At 38.4% G+C, this 23,017-nt stretch overlaps 1 protein-coding gene across 1 annotated transcript in view; it reads left to right on the plus strand.

Moving 5' to 3' along the window:
* Positions 1 to 22,169, plus strand: part of OCLN (occludin) — a 31,503-nt gene extending 9,334 nt beyond the window's left edge. The window contains exons 2-9 of the mRNA XM_019516962.1: positions 1,509 to 1,600; positions 2,235 to 2,889; positions 6,210 to 6,368; positions 10,792 to 10,934; positions 14,455 to 14,643; positions 17,212 to 17,383; positions 18,101 to 18,142; positions 20,491 to 22,169. Coding sequence (XP_019372507.1) covers positions 1,554 to 1,600; positions 2,235 to 2,889; positions 6,210 to 6,368; positions 10,792 to 10,934; positions 14,455 to 14,643; positions 17,212 to 17,383; positions 18,101 to 18,142; positions 20,491 to 20,592 — 1,509 coding nt within the window. The 5' untranslated portion in view covers positions 1,509 to 1,553 and the 3' untranslated portion in view covers positions 20,593 to 22,169. The remainder of the gene's footprint in view (positions 1 to 1,508; positions 1,601 to 2,234; positions 2,890 to 6,209; positions 6,369 to 10,791; positions 10,935 to 14,454; positions 14,644 to 17,211; positions 17,384 to 18,100; positions 18,143 to 20,490) is intronic.
* The last annotated feature ends 848 nt before the right edge of the window (positions 22,170 to 23,017 follow it).

Below are 23,017 nucleotides of genomic sequence, written 5' to 3' on the forward strand. Positions count from 1 at the left end.
GGGGAGAAAGAGCCTGCTTGGATGGATAAAGAGCAGGGAAAGAAGCAGTAGGAAAGCATGGCTGAGCCTTCATCTGCCATCATGGATATGTGCCTCTGAGGGAGGCAGGTGATAAGCAGGCCATAGCAGGGATCATCCCCCAAGAGAGAGCACAGCAGCACCCTGGGCAGAGCGTGGTGTGGGGAAGGCAGAGGAAGGATACTGTCCCCACTGTAGGAGAAGTGGAGGAACACTGTCTTTGCACTCTAGCAGTTGCTGCTGCAATTTGGGGATGGCAGGAAGACACCAGCTGCAGCAACCCTGTGGCACAGATTCCCCAGGGACCCAGGAACAGCTCTGGTGGGAGTTAAGTCTTCTACATGGGGAGAGCCCACTAATGAAGGGGCCAGGGGCTGACCCACCTTTGCACCCCCTGGGGGTTAGCTCCTCACCCTGGGTCAGGGACCACCCTAGGTGTCCTGGCTGCTTGACCTCCACCACAGGCATAGCCAGCTATTCCTGTGTCCTGAGCAGAGGGGTAAGGGTGGAGAGGGGCTTTTGCTGAGTCCAGAAGAATGATGGGGCGAGGTGAGAGGAAGAATCTTCTTGGCCCTATCTGTTTCTGCCCTGCTGATCACTGATTGGCTGACTGACGGCAGGATTTGATCAAGAGGATCTGATTGGAGGCAGGATTACACTGCTGGCCCACATGCCAAACTGGGCTGCTCTAAATTTCAATCTGGCAACAGTTGCGAGTGTTATAGGTAGCATGACCTCACATGTCCTAGATCAGCTGGAACAGTTCTGGATTTTGGAGGCTGATCCCAAATTAGGAGGGTGTAGCAGGGTACCTTTGGTGCCTGCCACTTTAAGGGCCTGAACAGGCAGCAGAGCAGCCTGCAGGCAACTGCAGAGCCAGTCAAGTGGGTCACATTGCCATCAGGAGGCCACCTGTTTGGAGGAGGGCCTGGCTGCTGGTGAATAAGAGCAGGCCCTGAGCAGTAGAGCCAACAGTTGCTTCAGGGAGCCAGACACAGTAACATTGCCTGGACAGAGCTGCTGCTCCTATAACACCTGGCGGTCAGGGTAGGTACTATGGGGATGGAGGAGGTTCATGGTCCTGCGGAATGACCTAAAACAACACCCTGCTGGGGAGGATGGTGTGGTGGGGCAGTCCTCAGGAAATGCCACACCTGTGCATCCCCAGTGAAAGATGAGGATGGGGCACCAAAAAGCCTCAGCCCCCACTGCTTTACCCCATGGAGGGGAAAGGCTAGGGGAGCATACCCCAACAGGAAAGCACAGGGTCCGGGTCCACTGAGTGGGGCCTGAAATCTCTTGAAAGAAAACCTTGGAAAAAAACACTGTGATTTGGCCACTTGCCTTCTCATTAGGACTAGATATTTAATAAATCTCTGTGCTACTGCTTAACAATCCTATCTGACAATAGTGTATAGCTACTATAACATGTATCATTAAGATGATATTATTTACAATGTCTTATTACTAAGATTGTAATTTTTTTCCAGATACCAAAAGTACATCTTGGAATTTAGCAGACCCACACTTTAACTATGTTGTCCAGATCTTTTGGAAATCCTCCACCTTATCGATCAGAACTGTAAGTTCTGTTTTGCTTAACAATTTAACTTACCATAGTTAAGTATTGTACCTAGTCAGAACCAATAACTTCAATAGATCTTGTGCACAGCTCTTAAAAATAATTATGTTGACTAAATCAGTTGTTGCTGTTAAGACTTTGGTTATTTAATTAAACAGTCACAAGACTAAAATCTACTGTCTTGCTGCTGATTTAAATATTTAAGATGTTCCATTTTATTTGTTGCCTGCTTTACATGATGTATTTAACCTGTTTCTCTAGTCGGTAAACTAATCAAGCATTGACATTTTAAATACTGCAATCTACATTAAACATATTCAAAGTTTTCCATAACCTACTTTGACCATATTACTGACAAGTGTTTATTTCAACCTTCTTCAAATATTATTTGTAGCCCACCATAGCAAAAGCATTAGGGGAGAATAAATCCCCCCTTGTTGGAGGTATGGAGGTATATGCTTTAGATTTAGAATATTTCTGTCTTATTTTTAACTAGCTCCACCTTGCTACTCTTTAAATTAGTCTGCCCCTAAAAGCAGTAAGACCATGACGTTTTTATGTAATACACTGAAAATTTAATGTTTCATTGCTGCCTAAAAACAAATTTTTAACTACAGTTTTCATCTAATTTCAGCAAACTTTCTAGTTGTCCACAAAATAACAATACATGTGTTGAGGAACGGTGCTACCAACCAGAGTATACCTGCTGTCCAGAAAATGAATTCCAACATTTCTACAAATGTACCTCGCCCCCAGGAATAATCAAGATTATGTCATTTCTCATAATAATCTTGTGCATAGGCCTTTTTGTTGCTGTTGTATGCACATTGTCTTGGGATCTCAACTTTTATGGAAGTTCTTCTATGACATCTGGTATAGGATTTCCTGGACATTTAGGAAGTGGTTTTGCAAGCAGCTATGGTTATGGAAGCTCATCTACTAGAGGAGGTTACATGGATCAATGGGCTGCTAAAGTTTTTATACTTGCAGTGGCAGCTTTTTGCTTTATTATTGCAGTGGCAATTTTTATATTATGTCTTGTTAATCCATGTATGTGCCAAACAGGAAGATATTACGTATGTTTAATAATTATTAGTTGCATTCTATGTTTCTTATTATTAATTGCTGGCATAGTATATGTATTAGCAGTAAGCCCATATATCACAGCTTCTGGATCAGTGTTCTACACTCAGATTTGTGCTCTGTGCATTGAGTATTTTTCGTCTACAAATTCAGGAATCTATGTTTACCTGTACTGGTATCACTACTGTATTTTGGACATTGAAGAGGTATGTAATCTCTTTTTTTTTTTTTTTCCACCTTTAGCCAGTTAAATAACATACTTGCATTTGTTTTTTAAACAAAACTTTGGACATGTACAGAATCTAGATATACTCTAACTTTCTAACTATGAGTGTAGTTAGGTTTTGGAATGGATTACCTAGAGAAGTTGGGGAATATCTATTACTGGAAGTTCTTAAATTCAGGTGAGGTAAACATCTGTTTGGGGTAGCTTTGCCTTGAACAGGATATATTTCTATTAATCTAGCTCAGGGGTGCTCAACCTCTGGCCTGCAGGTCAAATGCAGCCTGTGCAGTCATGATACCTATGGAGCACCCCATGCGTCAGGAAATATGGTGGTGGGGAAGCAGTGGAAATTAATACAGCCACCGCCCCCCACTGAAATATCCCAAAACTGAAGGCAGAAGCAGTGGGTTGGGGCTGGGCCATGCTGCCTTCCCCTGCCCACAGCTGGATCAGGGCCAGACCACACACCCTTCCCTCTTCCACAGGGCCAGGCTGGGGCTACCTCAAGCCCCCTTTCCCCCCTCTGGGGCCAGTATGGGGCCAGGCATCCCTCCACCCACCACCCAGCTGGATGGAGTCCCACCATGACTACCCTGGATGCTGGATTGGGACCACCAGCTGGATCCAGCCTGCAGACTGACTGGGCACTGCCCATCTGGCCTGTTGGCCTGCTAACCACTGATCTAGCTAGTAAACTTGCTTTCGTTATTCCAGTGGCTCTCAGCCTTTTTAAACTTGAGGCACCCTTGTTTGACTCAAAACATCCCTCTGTAAGTTTTTTTTTTTTTGTGAATTGAGCAGCACCCCATTTCGAAAACTAATTTATTTATTGTAGTGCTTGCCTCCTTGCAGAAGGGCTGGGCAGTGGGCAGGGAGGAAGCCTGCATTTATCTCCTCATATCTCATGATGTCCTTCAAAAATCTTGCAGTATCTCAGGGTGCCCCATTAGCCTGGCTGAGAGTCACTGCCTTAGAGCATTCCTTCAAATACCACGTTCCTTACTTCAGTGTTTCTAAAACCTCTAGACAAATATGAACAGCCAAACAGACTTCATACACATAGTACAGTAATTTCTAGGGCATATATGTAATCTAATAAGCTCCTTTATTGACTGTTTAAAGCTATTAAACCTTTCATTTCTCATCCAAAAACTCCAGTCACAGTAAAGAGAGCTATCAAAAGCATAGTTACTTAGCTAGCTATTTCTGTGGCCTGGGTAGAAAGGGGTGGGTGGGTTTTGTGCTGAGCACTGGAGAGCAGGGATGGCAGGGGCAGAGTCTTACCTATTGCACCACTGGTTCACCACACTTCAGCTGCTGTTGCTGCAGTGTGGGTTCCAGCTTCCCAGGCTATGCATTTGCACATCACCAACAGCAGCCCATGGTATGGGTTTCCCAAGGACCATCATTCTGGTGTCCCCTCTAATTTGGCATCTCAGGCTGGTGCCCTACTTTCCCACCCCCCAGTAATGCTACTGGAAGTTAACCTTTCCCTTTAATGTATTTATATAGGAATTTGAGATTTTTGTTAGAATTTTTGTAACCTGCTTATTCCATGTCATATTCATATTAGCTGTCCGCATGCAAGAAAAAAAAATCAGCATGATAAATCATAGCAATTCCTTTGTGTTTAAAAAAAAAAAAAAAAAAGAAAAAGAAAAAAAAGTGAGGTTCATATTTCAAATCAATACTTCTTTAAATACTAATTCTTTAGCAACAGAAGCCATTGTGTTAGGTTTCTGTAAATTTGAAGTACCATACTTAAAAACCTGTTTGACTGATAAGGTTACAAAGTGTCTATGACCTATAAATAGAACTTATGTATTTATGCATTGCATGCTTTTTTAAAAATGCCAGAATTTACCATATTATTGTTTAGTACCCCACATTTTACTCTTTTTTTTTTGCCTGGCTTACATATTTTTGAGTCAGGAAATTTTTTTGCAAATATAGTAGACCTGCGGTCTCCTGACGTAAATAGTAAACCTCTTTTTCCTTTTATTTTACCCTCTCATTGTGCTTTTAGTTTTTCATTGGCATATTTGTGCTGGCAGAGGAATGTTTCATTCCAATCTCTCTCTCTCTCTCTCTCTCTCTCTCTCTCTCTCTCTCTCTCTCATTGAAGAGAGATGCTCTAATTAAGGCACTACAGTGTCTTGTGTATCCGCATCCTCATGCTTCAAAATGGTGGTGGGGGGCACTTGAATTAAAGCTTGTTTGGCAAGCTTTAGTTCAAGTGCCTCTGCTGCTAGTTTGAAGCATGAGGAGGCTGATACGTGAGACACAAGAGGCTGCTGGAGTACAGTAATTATCACATTCCAGCAGACTTGAATTGAGTCTGCTCCAATGCACTCTAATTATAGCATATTGGAGTGGCTTCTGTGCTTGTGTAGAGGCACCCCATGCTCTTTAGTTAATACACATTAAATCTTGTACCTCCATTGTGAGTGTGCCTGTCTGGCTCAGATGCTCGGGGGTGTTTGCCTGTCTGTCCCTGCTGTCCTGCCGAGTGGATGTCTTTCTCCCGAATAGTCTCTCCCCCAATCTCACCTGCCACGACTTCGTATCTTATTCCAGTGGTGGGGTGTCCGACTGCTGGGGTTCTCTCGAGTATGGGACAGCTGGATGATGATCTTCTGCGAGGCTCCACCTCCCCTCTACCTTGCCCTTACACCCAGCCTTGACAGGTTCACAATGTCCTTCGGCTGGTTTCTCCAACTGTTGGGGCTCTGCAGATGCTCGCGGTTTCTCAGCAGTGTTTAAAATCACTTTTTTCTATAAATGCCTTTTCATGATAAATTCACATTTGGAATAAAGGAAGCTTCTTTTTAAAAAATCTAAAACCTTCAGCCTCTCAAAGCATGAAAGCTCTTAACAAATAATCTGGGGACTTCCCAAACTTCTTGGCTTTACAGAAAAAAACCTAATATGTCTCTTGCATGGACAAGGAAGAAAAAAAATAATGCATACTAAAATTCACTTAAAACATTCCACTGGATGTCACCTTTTCAATGTTTTTAAAAAACATTAATAGCTGGCATTGCTACAGAAAGTTCTCTCCCTGCCTGTGGCACAGGTAAAATCAGTGCAGGTGCAATATCCTAGCAGCATTCTTTTTGGAGTGATATGGTGGCAGTAAATTTCCACAAGGCTGTACTCTCCCACTAGATGGGCTGCAAAGCTGATTTGTTGGTTTAGACATTTGGAATGTCTGGGAAGAAGTGAGGACATTTCTTTAAATTAGGTTGCTGGTTGTTATAAGTCATATAAAAATATCTGCTCTCTCTTTTCCTTTTTTAGATTATTTCCATTGTGTTGGTGTGCTTGATTATTTTGGCTCTTATCGCAATCATCATCTTGGCTCTAATAACTCGAAATAGGATATGCTGTTGTGGTAAAAGGAACATCATGTGGTATAGAAGACAGGTTTGTGAACCGGCGCCTAAGATAGAAGAATGGGTAAGTTAAGAATTAATTGCTTGTTCTAAACAGGCATAAACCATCAATCCTACTCAAACTGAAGGATTCAAGCCCCAATTTTTGATCCTACCATTATATACAGCATTATTGTACAAACCTTCATTTAAAACAATAATATACTAGTAAATTTTTAAACAAATTCACGTAAGTCCACCACTAACAGTGTCTCTGCAATTACAAGCAATAGAACAGAAAGCACATAAGTAATTGTTCAATTAGATGTCAGATTTCACAATGGGCTATTTCAAACAACAAGAATCATGTGAAAATATTGGTCATAAATTTTTATTTTTAAATAAAAATCTGGCCTGTATTCACTCTGCTTTTGGAATACTGTGTGCAACAAAACTACAACCGTACTCCTGTGTACTATCTCTTAGTTAGCCTCTCTAGATATCTTGCTGAGAAATCTGACATTCATGAATTCTAATTGTGCTTCTTTGTGTGGTGAAACCGAACCCTGATTAACTTCTTTTACCAAGAGCACTTTTACAAAACTGAGTGTCCACACTGACTTATTTTACTGGATTGCTTCATATGTGTTTCTTTATAACTTGTAGCTGCATATATACAGGATTTTGGTGCGTGCTTTTTTTAGCAGTCTGTGATTAGTGTGGTACTGGCTTATTTGACACTTTCCCGGTGACAGAGAACAACATTGTAAATGACCAGATCACTCCATCCAGGAAGACCACAGATCATCTGCAGATGCTTCCTCAGCTTGATGAAGGGTGTCTGTGCCCGAAAGCATGCTAAGAAGATTTTTTCCAAATATTTTAGTTGGTCTAATAAAAGATACCAAATTTATCTAAAGAACCTTGTGTGCCTGGTGATATAAGACACCTAGGTGTGTTGTCATAGTACACGGCTCCCATGTAGACTTATATTTTGAGTTGTTCACAGTTTCTTACATTTTCTCTTTCTGCCAAAACTTAAAGCCCTGAAAACCATTTTCTGTCTCTCTCTCTCTCTCTCTTTCTCTCTCTCTCTCTTTCTCTCCCCTCCTCTCTTCAGTATAGGGAAATAATAATAACAGCCTTTTTGAAGTTAAAGGTTGCAACTAGCTTCCAAAGTTCTCTTTTTAATTTTTGTAACCTTTGCTTGGGAAGTCATTTTGGGATGAATACTGCCAGACTTATTCTGGAAGCAAAAGAGAAAAAAATTGTCAGATTTTTTTGAGTGTTAGGTTTAACTGCCTAAAGTTTCTTTATCTTCTCCTTGCTCTATAATGGCTTGTTACTGCTTTACACTTTGTATATAGTCAGTTCTCCATTAACTTCTGTGCTGGCTTAATTTAGTCTTCAGAACATTTTGCTTTTATGTTTTAGATAATCTTGAGGTCCATTTTTACTTTCAAAATATCACTTGGAGTTTTCTGTCACTCCAGCAAGAGCATGATTGTATACTGTGCATATGAATATGTTAATGGATGGTTGCCTCTCAGAATATAAAGATGATGTTATAGCCAATAAGCATGTTTTTGCCCAAGTAGTAGATATGTGGTTTAGGGTGCCTGATCTGGGTTTCAGTACTGTGTTGGGGGTATAGTGATGATATTGCAAGTCTAGTTTTGGTTATCTGTGTAAATCCAAACATTCCCTGCTTCCCTCTCCCTTGTCCCCCCGCACCAAAAATAAAAATCATCCTTAGAAACTGAGATCTTCTTCAGAACTAAAGCACTCTGAATAACCAGATTAAACTAAGTACCTTTTCAGATGAATTAAGTTTTCTGCAAAATGTGGTTTCACTGTGCCCCTTTGCCCCACAAAATCACATTACAATACAAAAAGTGAAATATAGTTAAGTCTAAAAATGGCTTTGTCCAAAAACTGAAGCTTAAATGTTACAGAAACTGTCATTATTTGAAAACTAAACATGCTTCACTGTCAGTTAAGCTGAGAAGGAAGAAAATATGGTGATGGAAATTCATTTTGGCTGTTAACTTTCAAAAGATAAAAGAAACAGATAAAAGAAATGATTAAAGTGACCACTCTTATTTAGGAATCAGAATTTGTGGTAGAGGTGATACCTTTTATTAGACCAACTAGATTTGTGCAAAAAAAAAATGTTTATTTGCAAGCTTTTAAGCACAAGCACACTTCTTCAGGCATAGAAAAAAAGATTGAAAAAGTTATCCTAGGAAGAAATTAAAGTTTATATTTCATAGGAAGGTTGAAGGTATGGTAAAATCTCCTGCTTGGAATAATTAATTTTATGCAGATTAGGCTCAGAGAAGTTGGAATAGTCTGTTTACCTCAAAGTTGTTTGATGGTAAGCAGGACCTTCAACTCTCCTATGAAATATGAACTTTCATTTCTACGTAGGAGAACTTTTTTATAATCTTTTCTCCTATGCCTGAAGAAGGGTGTTTGTGCTCAAAGGCTTGTAAATAAAGAATTTTTTTTGCAAAAATCTAGTTGGCTTAATGAAAGATACCACCTTTACCACAAGTTCTGATTCCTTTTGCCTCTAGACCAATATGCCTACAACCTAGATACTTGACACTTATTTAGGTTTTTATGCTATCCCATCATTGTATTATTTACACTGATTCCCCATTAAAACAAGTCTTTAATTTATGATGTCTATTTGCTAAGTAAGATAAGGTTCCTCAGTTACCTTTATCTAGCAAATGGACATTGAACATTAAGTCTGACTTGTTAAAAGTTGCAGAGAAGCTTGCAACCAGAGTGAGAACAGAACCCTTATAGTGTATCCATCTTATGCCACCTCACCACTGTGTCCTAAATTCCTAATTTGGAGCTTGAAAACAGCTTCTATTTGTTTGAACTTGAGCTTTGAAATTCTTTGATTAAATTCTCCAACAAAAGCGAAGCTGGGAAGGGAAGTGGCAAGCATTCCCTCCGAAGTTCATCTGTGCTATTGCAGTGGGACTTCAAGAAGAAACAAGCCTGGTATGCATCAATAGCTTGCTAATATAGTGCCCATTACAACATAACACTTATTCTGAAATAAACCATTTCTGTCATTTTCCTAAGACACCGAAGAGAGTAAAACATTAAAGGACTTGCAAAGTGGAGATGTTAAAATTGTTTTTTGGGGGGATTGTGTCTGCTTTATACTGTAAATAGAAGATATGAAAACTGTTTTAAAGCTGAAATAATGTATCACCAAAGAGAAGTCTAGTTACCTGATCTACTGAAAGACTTTGGACAACTTATCGTTTGGAACATGTCCAATCTAACTCACAGGACAAGAGTGGTGCTGGGTCTTATAAGGCCTCTCTCCTAAATACTAATTGGAAAGTAGAGTTAAACTGATATTAACAAGCGCAAACTTAAATATGTAGACCAAAATCTTTCCCTATCATCTCTTGCCTTCTTATGATGTCAGTTTCTCCATGTGTCAGAGAGGAACCCAGAATAATTGATCAGAATTTTTAAAGTAACTGAGGAGCTTAATAATTGAGGCAGAAAAATACACAAAATCTTCATTTTCAAATCTACAAAGACAGAAAGATACATTTTAAGAAAGACAGTAGCTTTGAATATCTTGAATACCTGGCTTAAAAGAGGCTCTTTTTTTTAGTTCAGCAAGGCCCTTACATTCAGATACTTAGTTACATAAGTGACATGGTTTCTATGAAGTTCTTCCTTATAGTTATGTATATGCATAAAAGGCCCTACTTTTAGAGGCAATATGTATGATATCAGGCAACATTGCCATTGTGTGAAGCAGAACAAGAGTAGCAGCTGAGGCAAGCTTGATCAAGTGATAGACCTGGATTTGTAATCTAATTTCAGAAATGCTTATAGTACAAAAGTCTCCTTTAGCATGCAGTGGAATATTTCTTTAAAGGTACCCTGCAGGATGCATGGATTTTGACACTATAAACCTTGTACTTTCAGTGCTATATAGCGTAGAACTGTTGCTGTTCAAACATACACTGTCCTTCTGAGGCAATGGTATTATGTGAAGGTTCTTTCCACAGCAATTACATTCCCATATACATATATGCATTTGAAATAAAGCAAGCTTCTATTTAAAGATTTAAAATTCTTAGCCTCTCAATTAAGATAAGACCTGCTACTATCCCAGCTCTTTTGAAAGCACCCTTTCTAAGTTAACTTACTTACAACTGAGTCTCAACAAATTCTTTCTTGTCAAATATCTTAATGTGCGCCGCTATTAAAATAGAACGTCTGACAACAATGTAATGCTGTTAACAGCTCAGGACTGTCTTCTATAAATAACAGTTTGCTTCTTTAATAGGGGCATATGTGCTTCTAGATTTGAAAACATTTTTCTTAAAAACAAAACTGAAAGCAAATGGCTAGAAGTGAAAAAAATGAGTGTTCAGCCACAAAACTGTGATATTACTGCATTACTATGTATTATCTCTGAATGCATTTTTGATGAGAATTGTGTGTTCTTTCCCCAGCCAAAAAACACAAAAACAGGATGTTCAGAGATAGTGCCAGTACTGGACTACCAAGACCAACTTCCTACTTCTATGACACATCCAGTTTATCAGAAAGCTAATGAGCGCAAAGGTTATACAGACAATACCTATAAATACTCACAGTAAGTAAACTCTTCTTAGTTTGGTCTTTGTAAATCATTAGAAAGGTAAGGAAACAAATCATTCTAGAGCTAGACCCTTTCCCCTTTGAAATCAGAGAGAGATTCTTCCTAAACAGCAGAAGAATTTAACACGTGGAGGGGAGGAAAAAAGAGAGGTGGGGAACAGAGTTGTTTTTTTTTTTATATTTCTTAACCTGTGTATACTGCCTGCTTATTCACTGTGTCAGTACAGTACTGTGGCTTTATGATATTGTGTAGGCTTTGTGTTAAATGTACTTCTTTGTTGGTATATTAAAAACAAAATCAAGCAAACTTCATTGACCCATAAGCATCATCCATCTACAACTGAAAGGGCTAGTCTCAATGCTACACCATTTTTTCTAATTAATTATATCATTTTAATGTAAAATGTTGCTAGTCAGTCTGTACAGATAACCTAGGAAATGATGATTACTTTTGGGTATCTTTATCCATATTAGTCTGTTTCTGGAATATTTTTTAAAATTAGCTCATGATTCTTACTATTACTTTTATTGGCCCAGGGAAGCTAATGCACAATTTAGTAGCTATGAATGTACAATGCACTAGCTACTTTGCACTTGTGTCCATACTTCCCTTATGTACATAATGGAAAGTATCTCATTCAATTTTTACAGTTAATGCAGAGTTTTTACTGTGCTGGTAATTCATTCCGGAGCTTATTGCACCCTAACTATCCTTTATAAATAGACTACTGGGCGTAGAGAATTTTAAACATCCATATATATTATTTTATTTATGTAATTTGTCCTCTAAGCACCGAAGTGGGGAAATATTTAGTGGAAAAAAAGAGGAACAAATACAGGTATCAAAGTGCAAGCAAATAGGGGTGTAGTGGTGAACAATTGAAGCTGGGTTTGTAAAGGAACATTAAGGAACATTTATTAGAGTGGATGATAGTAAAGTAAATGCATTATGTTAAAAAAGAAGCTTCTATTTCTTAATGTAGCCTGTGCAGACTCCTTAATTTTCCCTTGATCAGTGAACTCTTTCCACATCTGGGAACGCCACAACATACTACAGGGCACTTGCTTGTCTTCTGCAGAAATGGGGTCCTCAGAGTTTGTTTTATTGTTTCTCTATCCTGGGCTCATCTGTAGTGAATGCTGGTTGCACTCCTGACTGGGGTAGATGTTTGTTCATGTTTACTGCCTACAATGTCAGAAGTAAACTGAATGGAACAAGATAGAGGAATGAAGTGGATCTTGATGTTCAAATAAAGAAAAAATGCTGACAAATTTGAGATTACATCAAGGCAGGCAAACTCAATATTTTTTAAAAATTGTGCGTTTGTCCATGCGTGTGTGTTTGTGATATAATATATAGCTCATACTGCTTCTTCTCACTGGTCAGGGGACGAATCCAATTCCCTAAATCAGAGCTACAAGGGAGTACTGCACATTCCATGTAGCTAGGGATATGATGGCATCTCTACAGCCCTGAACTACTCCTGAAACATGTACACATCAATTTTTCTCTGATTTTGATTAGGCAGAGGGCTTAGAATGTGACAGGATTCATGCTTAGGCTGACAATTCTCAGTGACTCATATCTGTTTGGAGACCAGCCAAGAAGCATTTGGCTGCTTCATGTGCATACCTGCAAAGCTGAACTTTGTTCACCTTGAGGTCTACCACCTGTTTGCTCAAATCTAATTGTAGACCTGACTTAAAATATATTTAGCAAGAAGAGGACTTTGGATGTTCTTGTTTAAACACTGCTTTCACTGTACAACTGTTAATTGGTTACAGCTTGAAGGCATCTAACAATTACTTAGAACTGTAGACATTTAAATATAAATCTTATCTTCTCTTTCCTGTAGACCACCTAACACTTCCCACATTTTCATGAAACTGCAAAGTAGTAAAAGCATTGAGACAGTAATCAGGCCCTTGTACTTATAAAAAATCCACCTTGAATTGGCTTACTCAGAGTCAGTACACCTTGCCTCTCTAAGTGCCTAAGGTTTGCTACCAAACTGTGTAACTTTTAAATGTTGGGAAGGAATGAGGAAAATGTACATATACTTCCAACAGCCCAATCTTCCCTTCTAGTTTCTGTCAGTTCAAGGAAGGGCCACAGAGAAGCAGACATTTCAACATGATTCTGGCTGACTGAAATCAGTTATGATTCTGAAATGAAGCCTTGTGACAGGTCTGCTATCTACTCTGTCATGTCATTGTGACACCCAATACACATCTTTACTTATCTTCTCTAACAGCTTTGGACTGACATGTATTTTCTGTCCTCCTGGCAGTCAGGCTGCACACTGCTTTCTTCAGAGAAATGCCTTGAACTTAAAACACTATTTTCAGGTGATGGAACTGAAACCTTGGGGCTTTTCTCCCCATTTAACAAAGCTAAAAGACTAGAAGTCACTACATGATTATAGGCCCTGTTTATGGAGCTTGTAAAGTTGCAAGTATATCATCATTTTTTTGCTTGGATCTGAAAATAGCAGCACTATTCCCAAGTGAATTGTGTGCAATTTATCCTGATCCTACTTAATTGAAATAGTGTCAAAACCAATTTACTTTCAGTGTTAAGAGCTACTGCGCTCTACAGCTTTAAATCTAAAAGACTTAGAGCCATGTTCACATCAAAAACGAAATTAGAAAGTACATGTAAAACCTGAATGAAAAATACAAGTTAAGATGGCACAGAGTAGGAAGAGAGAATCTAAGAAATGGAGCCTGTAGAATGTCCAAAGAGAGATTCTGTATGTATGCAGTCATGATCACGAATTTCCTCCTGATGCAAAATACTTGTATGCTTATTTGCAGGTGTCACCACCAGAATGCAAAGCTCAGTGCAAATACCAGACTTTCTCTTTTTTAAAATTTACCATTGCACTTTTTCTGTTGCTTTTTACTCTCCCCCTTTCATTTTCTTCAACTTCAGTCCTAAAATATCAGGCTTGAGACTTTCTGGCAAAATTAGTATGCTTTTGCAGCCCTTCCTATAGGTAATAAGAGCTGATTTTCCAAAATATCTAGGGGAGTTTATCCAGCAATGGAAGAAAAAGAATGATCAAGTGATTTCAAACTACATGTTTGGCAACTATATTTGATAAGTTAAAGGACTTTTGTATTACTTTCCAGATAAGTACTATTTAAGTCTTAAATGGGGTGTAGTTTTGAATCTGTAACAAATATACTTAAATTTACAAGGACTCTTTTATATATATATAAATATATACGGAGGTTTATTATTGTCTGAAGGATTAATTCCTCATGGCACATGCAAGTATGCCTAATAACTTGTCCGGTGTTAGATGAAAATGGAATATGAAAGCACAGTGGTGTGGCAATAGAAGAATATAGAAAATCTCTTCCATCTGAGTTTGGAATAAGCACATTGCTATTCTATATTGCATGCAGTTCTCTGTGATTTTATCCTATTAACATTTAATCAATGGATTTAGTGTTGACACTTCAACCTGAATGTAGCAACTAATAAGATTCTTATTTTGTGTTGGAAGGGATCATTTTGAACTAATAAAGGATGTTAAACCATCGGATTATTTTAGTAAAACCACTTACATTGGATCAACCAAACGGCTACCACAAAAGATAAGGGCAGAAAGATCCAACATTGATAACTATGATATGGATTATACTACTGCTGGGGAGTCTTGTGATGAACTAGACATCAAGGAGGAATGGGGCCGGTAAGAACCATGTTTATATTTCATCAGCATCAGAACAATACTATTGAATCACTTGTGATACTCTGTGATTGGGCTAAACCAGGTAGCAAGCATGGTATCAGAGATAAACACGTTAGTGACTAGAAACGTATTAGAAGTAATATAGGAACTGTGGGTAGCAGCAGCATGAAGTCTACCACTGGAGTATGAAAAAAGTCAGTGAAAGCAAATGGGTAAGTGTTTGCCCTTTATAACTGGAAGCACTACCTTTGAAAAGAACATTTACAGCAGTAACACTACCTGACAATGTCTCAAGTAGCTTCTTGGAGGATACTGTTTAGCATGATTATTAAGTCTCTGGATGTCTTGGGGATGGAGTATCTTTTGGAAAGGCTCACTAATATTTTAATAGTGTAGGTAAATATATGATTCTGAGTTTGTTTTGGTGAGTCAACACTGCTCAAGTGGGACTTGGCTAAACCAAGTCTTTACATGCTGCAAAATCTCCCACATTGCAGCTAAGATTTCTTTCAACATTCTTGTTATTTCAATACTGGAATGCAGTCAACTCTTCCCCACTGCAGACAGCAATTCCACAATGAATCAGCTTTTGGTTTTTCAGTGAGAGGCACAAACAAAAGATGATAGACTTCATTATTGCTTGTGTATATGAAGAGATGACACATTTAGAGTGGTGAGGAGGGAAACATACATCATGTTTACTATGGTCAGTTAGGACTGAAGAGGTCATCCACTTCACCAATAGTAACAGTCCCTCGACAGTGTATTATGCTAATCTGTGAAACATTTACTTAAAAACTGAAATATGACATCTTTCACTGTACGGCTATTTTGAAATACTGATTAGTTGGGAAGGGGGAGCCAGGGAGGAAGAAGGTGGTAGCAACATAATAGAGCAGAATCTAAACCCTCCATTCCAACACAGACAATGTATTCATCCAGACTACCATCTACTTTGGTACCATTAGTTTATAGGACTGCTGCTTCTGCTCTTTTGCACTTATATAATATGAACTGAAAAAGTGGAGTAGGGAAATTCCAAAAGACTGAATGCTTATTGTGTTTAACATTCAAATAGGTGCAAGCAGGCTGACCAGGTACCTATATAGTGGTTAACCTGATGCTGGTCCTAATTATGATAATAGAAAATCTGCATGGGATTTAATTGAATTAAAGGTTAGGAATACAATTATTGTCTATTGTTAATGTAGTTTTATGGGGAAAAATAGGCTTTGTCCACCAGACCTGACTTAATATGTGAGATTACAAACTAGTAAGAGGGGACCAGCAGGCATTGGGGAAGTCCCTGTTCCCCCGTGCACTACCAGGAGTGACCAGGAATAACTGTCACAAGCTGGCAGAGGGTAGATTTAGGCTAGATATCAGAAGGCGCTACTTCACGGTCAGGGTGGCTAGGATCTGGAACCAACTTCCAAGACAAGTGGTGCTGGCTCCTACCCTGGGGGTCTTTAAGAGGAGGCTAGATGTACACCTTGCTGGGGTCGTTTGACCCCAGTACTCTTTCCTGCCATGGCAGGGGGTCGGACTCGATGATCTGCTCAGGTCCCTTCTGACCCTAGAAACTATGAAACTATTACAGTACAATTGTGTAAACTTGATAGTGTTTGTTTGCATGGTATTGTAAAGCAAACAAAAGTGTTTTTAATGTAACCAAATGCAAAGTTGCATGTCTAGGAAAAGGGAGAGAAGAATAAAGGCTGTCTCCCACTGAGTAGTGACTCTCAAATGGATTTAGGGAACATAAGGGACAAAACTCATTAGAAACTTCTCATGCAGTGCTGTGGAAAATGGGCTAATATGATCCTTGCATGTATAAACAGAACAGAAGGAACAGTACTAGGGTCAAGAATTTAAAAATCATGTTGAAAAACTGGAGAAGGATAGCAAAGGGATGCAAAAAATTGTGTGCTGGAAAAATGCCTTGTACTGAGAGACTTTAGAGGCCCAATTTTTGCTTACCCAAAAGAAGATTGGGAGGTTTTTCAATTGGTCCACAAACCTTTGCAGGGAGAAAAGGCTGGGGTTTGGAAGGCCTCTTGAATCCAGCAGAGAAAGGCATAACAAGAAGCAAAAGGTGAAAGCTAAAGCCAAGAAAATCAGTTACAAAGAATGTAAATGTAAATAAGGATGACTAACCACTGGAATAAATTTGGGAATGTTGAAGTCTCAATCTATTGATTTCTTTAGTGCTAGACAGGGGCCTTTCGGGAAGATATTCCTCAGCCAAAACAAAACTTACTAAACTCAGTTCCAGGGTATCTGGTCTGTGAAGCACCAAAAATCAAGCTAGATGATTTGACGGTCCCAGCTAATCTTAAACCTGATAGATATGCAGTGTTACATATACTCATTAGTGGCTTGTTATGTGGCTTTACTGGGGTAATTACTTCTTTAATGAGCAATGACTTTTGCCCAAAGCCTAGAATGCAGTACTGCCCACATCATCCTAAAAGTAAATTTGTTATTCCTCTTCTAGCCTGTCCTGTCTTCTGTTGTATATGTGTAACAAGGATTATTATTATTTTTTAAAATTTATTTTTCTCTTAGGGAATACCCACCAATTACATCAGATGAACAAAGACAAGCATACAAGAAAGACTTTGATGCTGAACTGCAGGAATACAGGGGTTTACAAGCTGAACTTGAAGAAATCAAAGAAGAACTCCGTTACCTGGATAAAGAATTGGATGAGTACAATGAGGACACTGAGGAATATAAGGTATTTTTATAGCTAAGTTGAATATTTATGCAAGATGTATACAGAGAAAGGGGAATACTTAACTAATTTATGAAAAGATGCAATGTGACTGCTGGTAAAGACTAACTTTGTCATCAGTTCCTACATATCAAGCAAAAATGTGGGAGTTAATTCCTCGGCAATGCAAACCCTAATTAATTTATATTTAAAGGATCTTTTTAGCTTTTAGTAACTGATAAATGCAGTCACTAAAACGTTGAGATAATGAGCTTTAAACCTCTTTTTAAAAGTAAAAAATATTATGAACTAGGTGGTGGGGGAGGAAGAGCTTCACTATTTTTAGAGAAGGATGAATACAGATCCTAGGATTTGTTTCAGTATTAAAAATCTTGGCCTGGTATTAAAGGCATCCATATACTGGTAAGAATGCTGATGGTGAAACTCTCTTCTGGCTTTAGGATTGTCTTGATTACCCGTTCCCCACTTTTAGATTTTTACTGTATGGGCCGTGTCTTAAGTGGAGACAGCATGACCAAACACATCTGAACATGAGTAGATCAAGCTACAGTTCCAATTTCTAGCAACAGATCTCTCAAGATTGACTGTCAGGTTAAAATCAAAAAGCCATTTTTATACCATTTCATTTGACTGCTTGTCTCTGAAGTATAGCTACACATTAGGAATGGCAATGAAATCAGTTATCTTCTTTATTTAACTACATTTTCCCCTTAATTCTAGGCTGCTGCTGAGGAATACAATAGACTAAAAGATATAAAAGCAGTAAGTGTCCTAAGGTTCTCATACTCCTGTTTATTCCTATATTTTTTGGTTTTCATCCTCCTCTTTTTCTTCTTTGTCTCACTTAGATGCACAGTGACACCCATAGGGAGTGGATATTAAGATGTTATATTGGAATTCAAGGGGACAACCTTGGTCTAGACACACATCCATTGTAGTTAGTAGTTATGACTGCTTTTACCAGAACTGAAATTAGTCTAAACTTCCATATATGACACTTGTAAATGAGAATTTGGTGAGATTTTTTCAATTATTTGTCACAGTCCTGAGTTAATGGCATAGTAGTGACCACACATTGGCCTAAAACACTTCTATGCTTTTTTTTTTTGGTTACTTATTAAATTGCAATTCTAATAATAGTATTGGCTGTCCAATATCCTGATATTCCAGTTCTGGCCTTCTCCCAATTTAGTCTGCATCTGTGAAAATGTGTAGGTCTGCAATCAAATTTGGTAAGTGACTAAGATTATATTTGCAAGGCATGAACTGAATGGGCAGACTGGTCTTTCCTACCTACCTTCTCTAAGGATGAACCCAGCAAGTATAAATCTTGGCACTCATCCCTTTTAACATTTTCATTGCCAGCCTTGGTGCAAGAATTCAGATGTGCACTTATAAAAGTTATGGGTTGTGCTGCCTTGTTTAGCTTAGCAAAACAAAGGTTGAAAGGGGATATAATTACTTATGTATAAATACTGGTGAGGGAGAAGAACTATTTAAGTTAAAGAGCAATGGTGGCATGGGATTAAATAGAGGCAAATGTAGACAACAAATTAGAAGAGGGTTTCCAACCATAAGAACAGAGCAGTGTTTTGATCTAGTCTTCTAAAAAAATAGTGTGGGCAAGGAACCTAAATTTCTTTAAGATGGGACTTGACAAGCTTATGGAAGGCCTGGGCTGTTCTGGGATGTGATGTGTAATTAGAGCATGTCATGTGGATTTGAGTATTTAGTGTTCTCATTAAGGGGTTGAAAAGGAACTGTTTCTGGTGGGAGATGCCTGGAAATACTGTAATTCAGGGCTTTGACTGGATACATACACAGACCAGAAAGAACCCTGTTTCCCCTATACATGCATAATTTGGCTTCTAGGTATCTTGCTTTCTTCTGAAGCATTGCACTGGACATTGGGTGCAGTAAGATGTGGGAGGTTAAGTGGGGGTGCACTGATGTTTCCAGTGGTTGCCATGAGACAGTTGCAAACACAAACCTTAAATGCTCAAACACTAAACATAAAGAATAAATGGGTGCTTGAGTCATAAGATGGTGCATGTATATTTAAACTCTCAGGTATGGCAGTGCTAGAACTGAAAATATGTAATTCCTACATTAGCAATATGCCTGAATATTTCTGCTGCTGACACTTAAGGACCTTAGCTGTTTTAGATGTTATGTAGGTCTGGGTCTAGACCTGTTAAAGTTTCCTACTTTGATTGCCCATAAACAACTTTTTCTTTGTAAACTGTGAAGTTTCCTAGGAAAGTTGTTTTTTTTTTAAATAGCAGGATGATCAAGCAGGGGTAACAAGTGAAGTAATCTCTACTGTATAAAAATTACTTAAAGCTTTAATTTCTTTGCCACTGTACAATCTGCCAGAGCTATGTATAAACAGATGAGCAGCTCAGATCCTTTTCAGATATAGTTCAGTTTATCTTTACTGACATAAAATATCCAAGTTTTTAATGTCTAAGGTCCTTGATTTAAAATTGGTTTTAATGTTGAGCTACTGTCAGAACACTTTTTGCAGGAGAGGTATGCTTTTATATCTATCCAGTTTCTCTAATGCAGTGATTTTCAACCCTTTTATATTCAAGGCACCCTTCCACAACTTATCTGAATTTAGTGGCGTGCCATTTCAAAAATTAATTTAACTTATTTTTTTGACTACAGAAAAATAATAGAGCAGTTCTTTTGCAAATAACTCAAACAGACCACAACAGCTCAGAATGCTATTGACACAATGGATTCCTATTTGAAATCTTTTGGTTTATCTCAGAGGTGTAAAAATGCAGCTGGGTGCCCAGGACAGGTGCAGCACATAGGGGCACTGGCAACTTCCAGCTGCTGTTGTGCCACCGGTACAATTGTGTGGCTGTGGCAGCAGTGTTGTTTTTTTCCATTTGCCGCCTCCCCTCTCCCTTCCCCAATTTGGCACTTAGGACAGTTGTTCCAGTTGCCCCAGCCTAGTTACATTACTGGTTTATCTTGTGCAAGCACCTACACATGATCCACACCTAGCAATGTAGCAGCCCAGAGTACCCTAAAAAGGATCTTGCATCATTCCAGTTGAGAATCACTGCTCTAATGCTGCCCTTGGTTTCTTTTTTTAGTCAGCAGACTATACATATAAAAAAGCACAGTTCAAGAAGCTAAAGAATAAACTATCGCATATCAAGAAGATGGTCAACGACTATGACAACCAGAAACCATAGAGGAGAGAAGCAAGAAACTGATGAGAGTCTCTTGACTAGATCCAGTGTTGGAAGTAAAGTGATGTTAGATTGCCACTGAGAAGCAAAACCCTTATCTCCTTGATTAAATAAGAAACAGCAGTTACCTCAAATTTCAGCTGAGGTGCAATGAAAATACTGATATTTTGTAGATTGTTCAGTATGGCCTCCAAACAAGGGGCTTGCTCCATTAGGAGCAGTGTCAGAGCCAAAGTTTAGAAGTTGAATTTACTTTTAAGTCACAGACCTATTTTTCTTCCTCCTCTGAACTGGAGTTGAGGATTTAAACATGATGATACTTGTCAGTGTGGTGATTCATCCTCTATCCTTGCTTTTGACAAGCTATAATGCACCCTCATTTTAAAAAGTAGCTTACTAATAAGAATGCTTATCTTTTGGCCCCTTATTCCAACAAGGCCTATTTACACCACTATTTTGGTATATGCTGAAACATAAGAAATGAATACCTGGCTTTTAAAATATTTATGCAGTGGTGCAATGGGTTTCTGTAACCAGTCAATTCACAGTGTCCTTAATGATTTATTTAGGTATGTACATAAACTACATAAATACTCTTCTTAATGGAGTCAATACTGCCTGTCTAATATAATGTGTAAATAATGAAAATAAATGAAATCATACATCAATATATTTTATTTTTTTTAAAACAATCCATATTTCTATTTTAGATTAAGCCATTTTATTATATAGGTATATGTTTTAGAGTAACCAGACACTTGTCTTATGGCTTTTGTATGTTTTGTACTGTTTGCTTATGTACAAAATCTGGATGCATGAAAGCTTAGTAAATATGTTTAAAAGAGAAGTCAGTTGTCTGAGGCAGTTAACTCTAAGCAGATAGAAATGCTTATAACCAATGTAATAAAACAAGCTTATGTTGGGCTCAAATTAAGTGGAATTCAATACGTTTACATTTTGAAAGAGGAAGAGTCAGACTTTGCAATACGCTATATTACTAATACTATATTTTAAATATGTTATATCATATTATAACACTATTTTAACAGGAAAATGAATTCTTACAGGAAACTCCAGAACCAGTTCCCTCCCCGTCACACACGAGCACACACACTGTTAAAGAATTTTCTTAGAAAGTCGTGCCCTTATATTTTGAATGTAATTCTTTGTTTCTGTAATATATAAGGTTTACTTAAAGGAACTTTTCTCATTATAATGCCTCTGAAAAGACTGCAAGCAAGCAAGAACTAATTTAACTTTTAGATTCTCATAACCAGATGAAAGTGCATGCTAGTAGTGTTACAAGTGTGTACAAATTTTAAATACTGGCAGTAAATCTCGCATTCTGTCACTAATCATGCAATCTGAAAGTAGACTGGGCCCAGTCAAAGGGTAAGAACATCTGATATTCTATCAGTTTCAAATATATTATGCAATCCAGAATGATTATGTATGATAAGGTGCAAACTCTGGGTAAAAAGATCTGAAATACTCAGAGTCCCAGTGCAGCTATGATGTATTCCTCTCTTTACTACTTTTACATTAAAGATGAGCTGAAAAAAATTATATTGATGCACCTATTAAAGTGTTGTTAATATATGAGAAGTTCTGGTTATCCATCTCTCCTGAACAACAGAACACTTAACAAATTCAAATGCACTAAGATTCAGTTGTTTTCTGGGAAATGTTCTTAGAAGCACTGTTCAAATGTAGATTCATACTGTGCCTCATGCGATAGTGAAATATCCCTCGGAAATGGACTGATTTACTGGTTCATTGTCTTCTTGGGACAGTCAGCAGCAGAACTGGATTAGAAGTCAAGGATTTCAGGGGCGTAAGCTCACATACATACTAATGACTAGTTTTACTTTGCATTCCAAAGGTGCGACTGTAGCTCACGGAGACGTGTCTGAGCTAGCTTTACATCAAATACCTTGGGCATTGGTAGCAGTACATCCATGGCAGCATGCAGCTCAGCATTTCCTCAGGTTCCCAAATGGATTTTGCAGACTGCACTGAACAAGATAGTGCCACAGCTATGCTGATATTAATACTTCAGCTAGCTAAAGGTAGCTTAGGTTTGTACTACACAAGCTATGTTTATACTCTCTGACAGCAGTGGAGCCCTACATATAAAGTCCACTTAACCCAGGCATAGACAGTTATTTGGGGTGAAGGATCACTTAATGAGCTTTGGTGAGCTGTTGATGACTGTGCATATAAAATTAATAGCAAACAAATGAATTAATTGTTAAAATAATTATGTGAATTAATAAAATTAAAGGATCATTCATGTCCTAGAGGGAGGAAAAGAGAAAGAGTGGGTGAAATGCAGCAGGAAAGGACTGGGGGTCAGACAAGCACCGGAACAGAGAGATGGAGAGTGGAAGAGGATGAAACCTGGGCAAGGACAGAAGAAGGGGGAAAC

The sequence above is a fragment of the Gavialis gangeticus genome, unplaced genomic scaffold, assembly GCF_001723915.1.
Source record: "Gavialis gangeticus isolate Ggan-Ray unplaced genomic scaffold, GavGan_comp1, whole genome shotgun sequence".
Classification (NCBI taxonomy): Eukaryota; Metazoa; Chordata; order Crocodylia; family Gavialidae; genus Gavialis; species Gavialis gangeticus.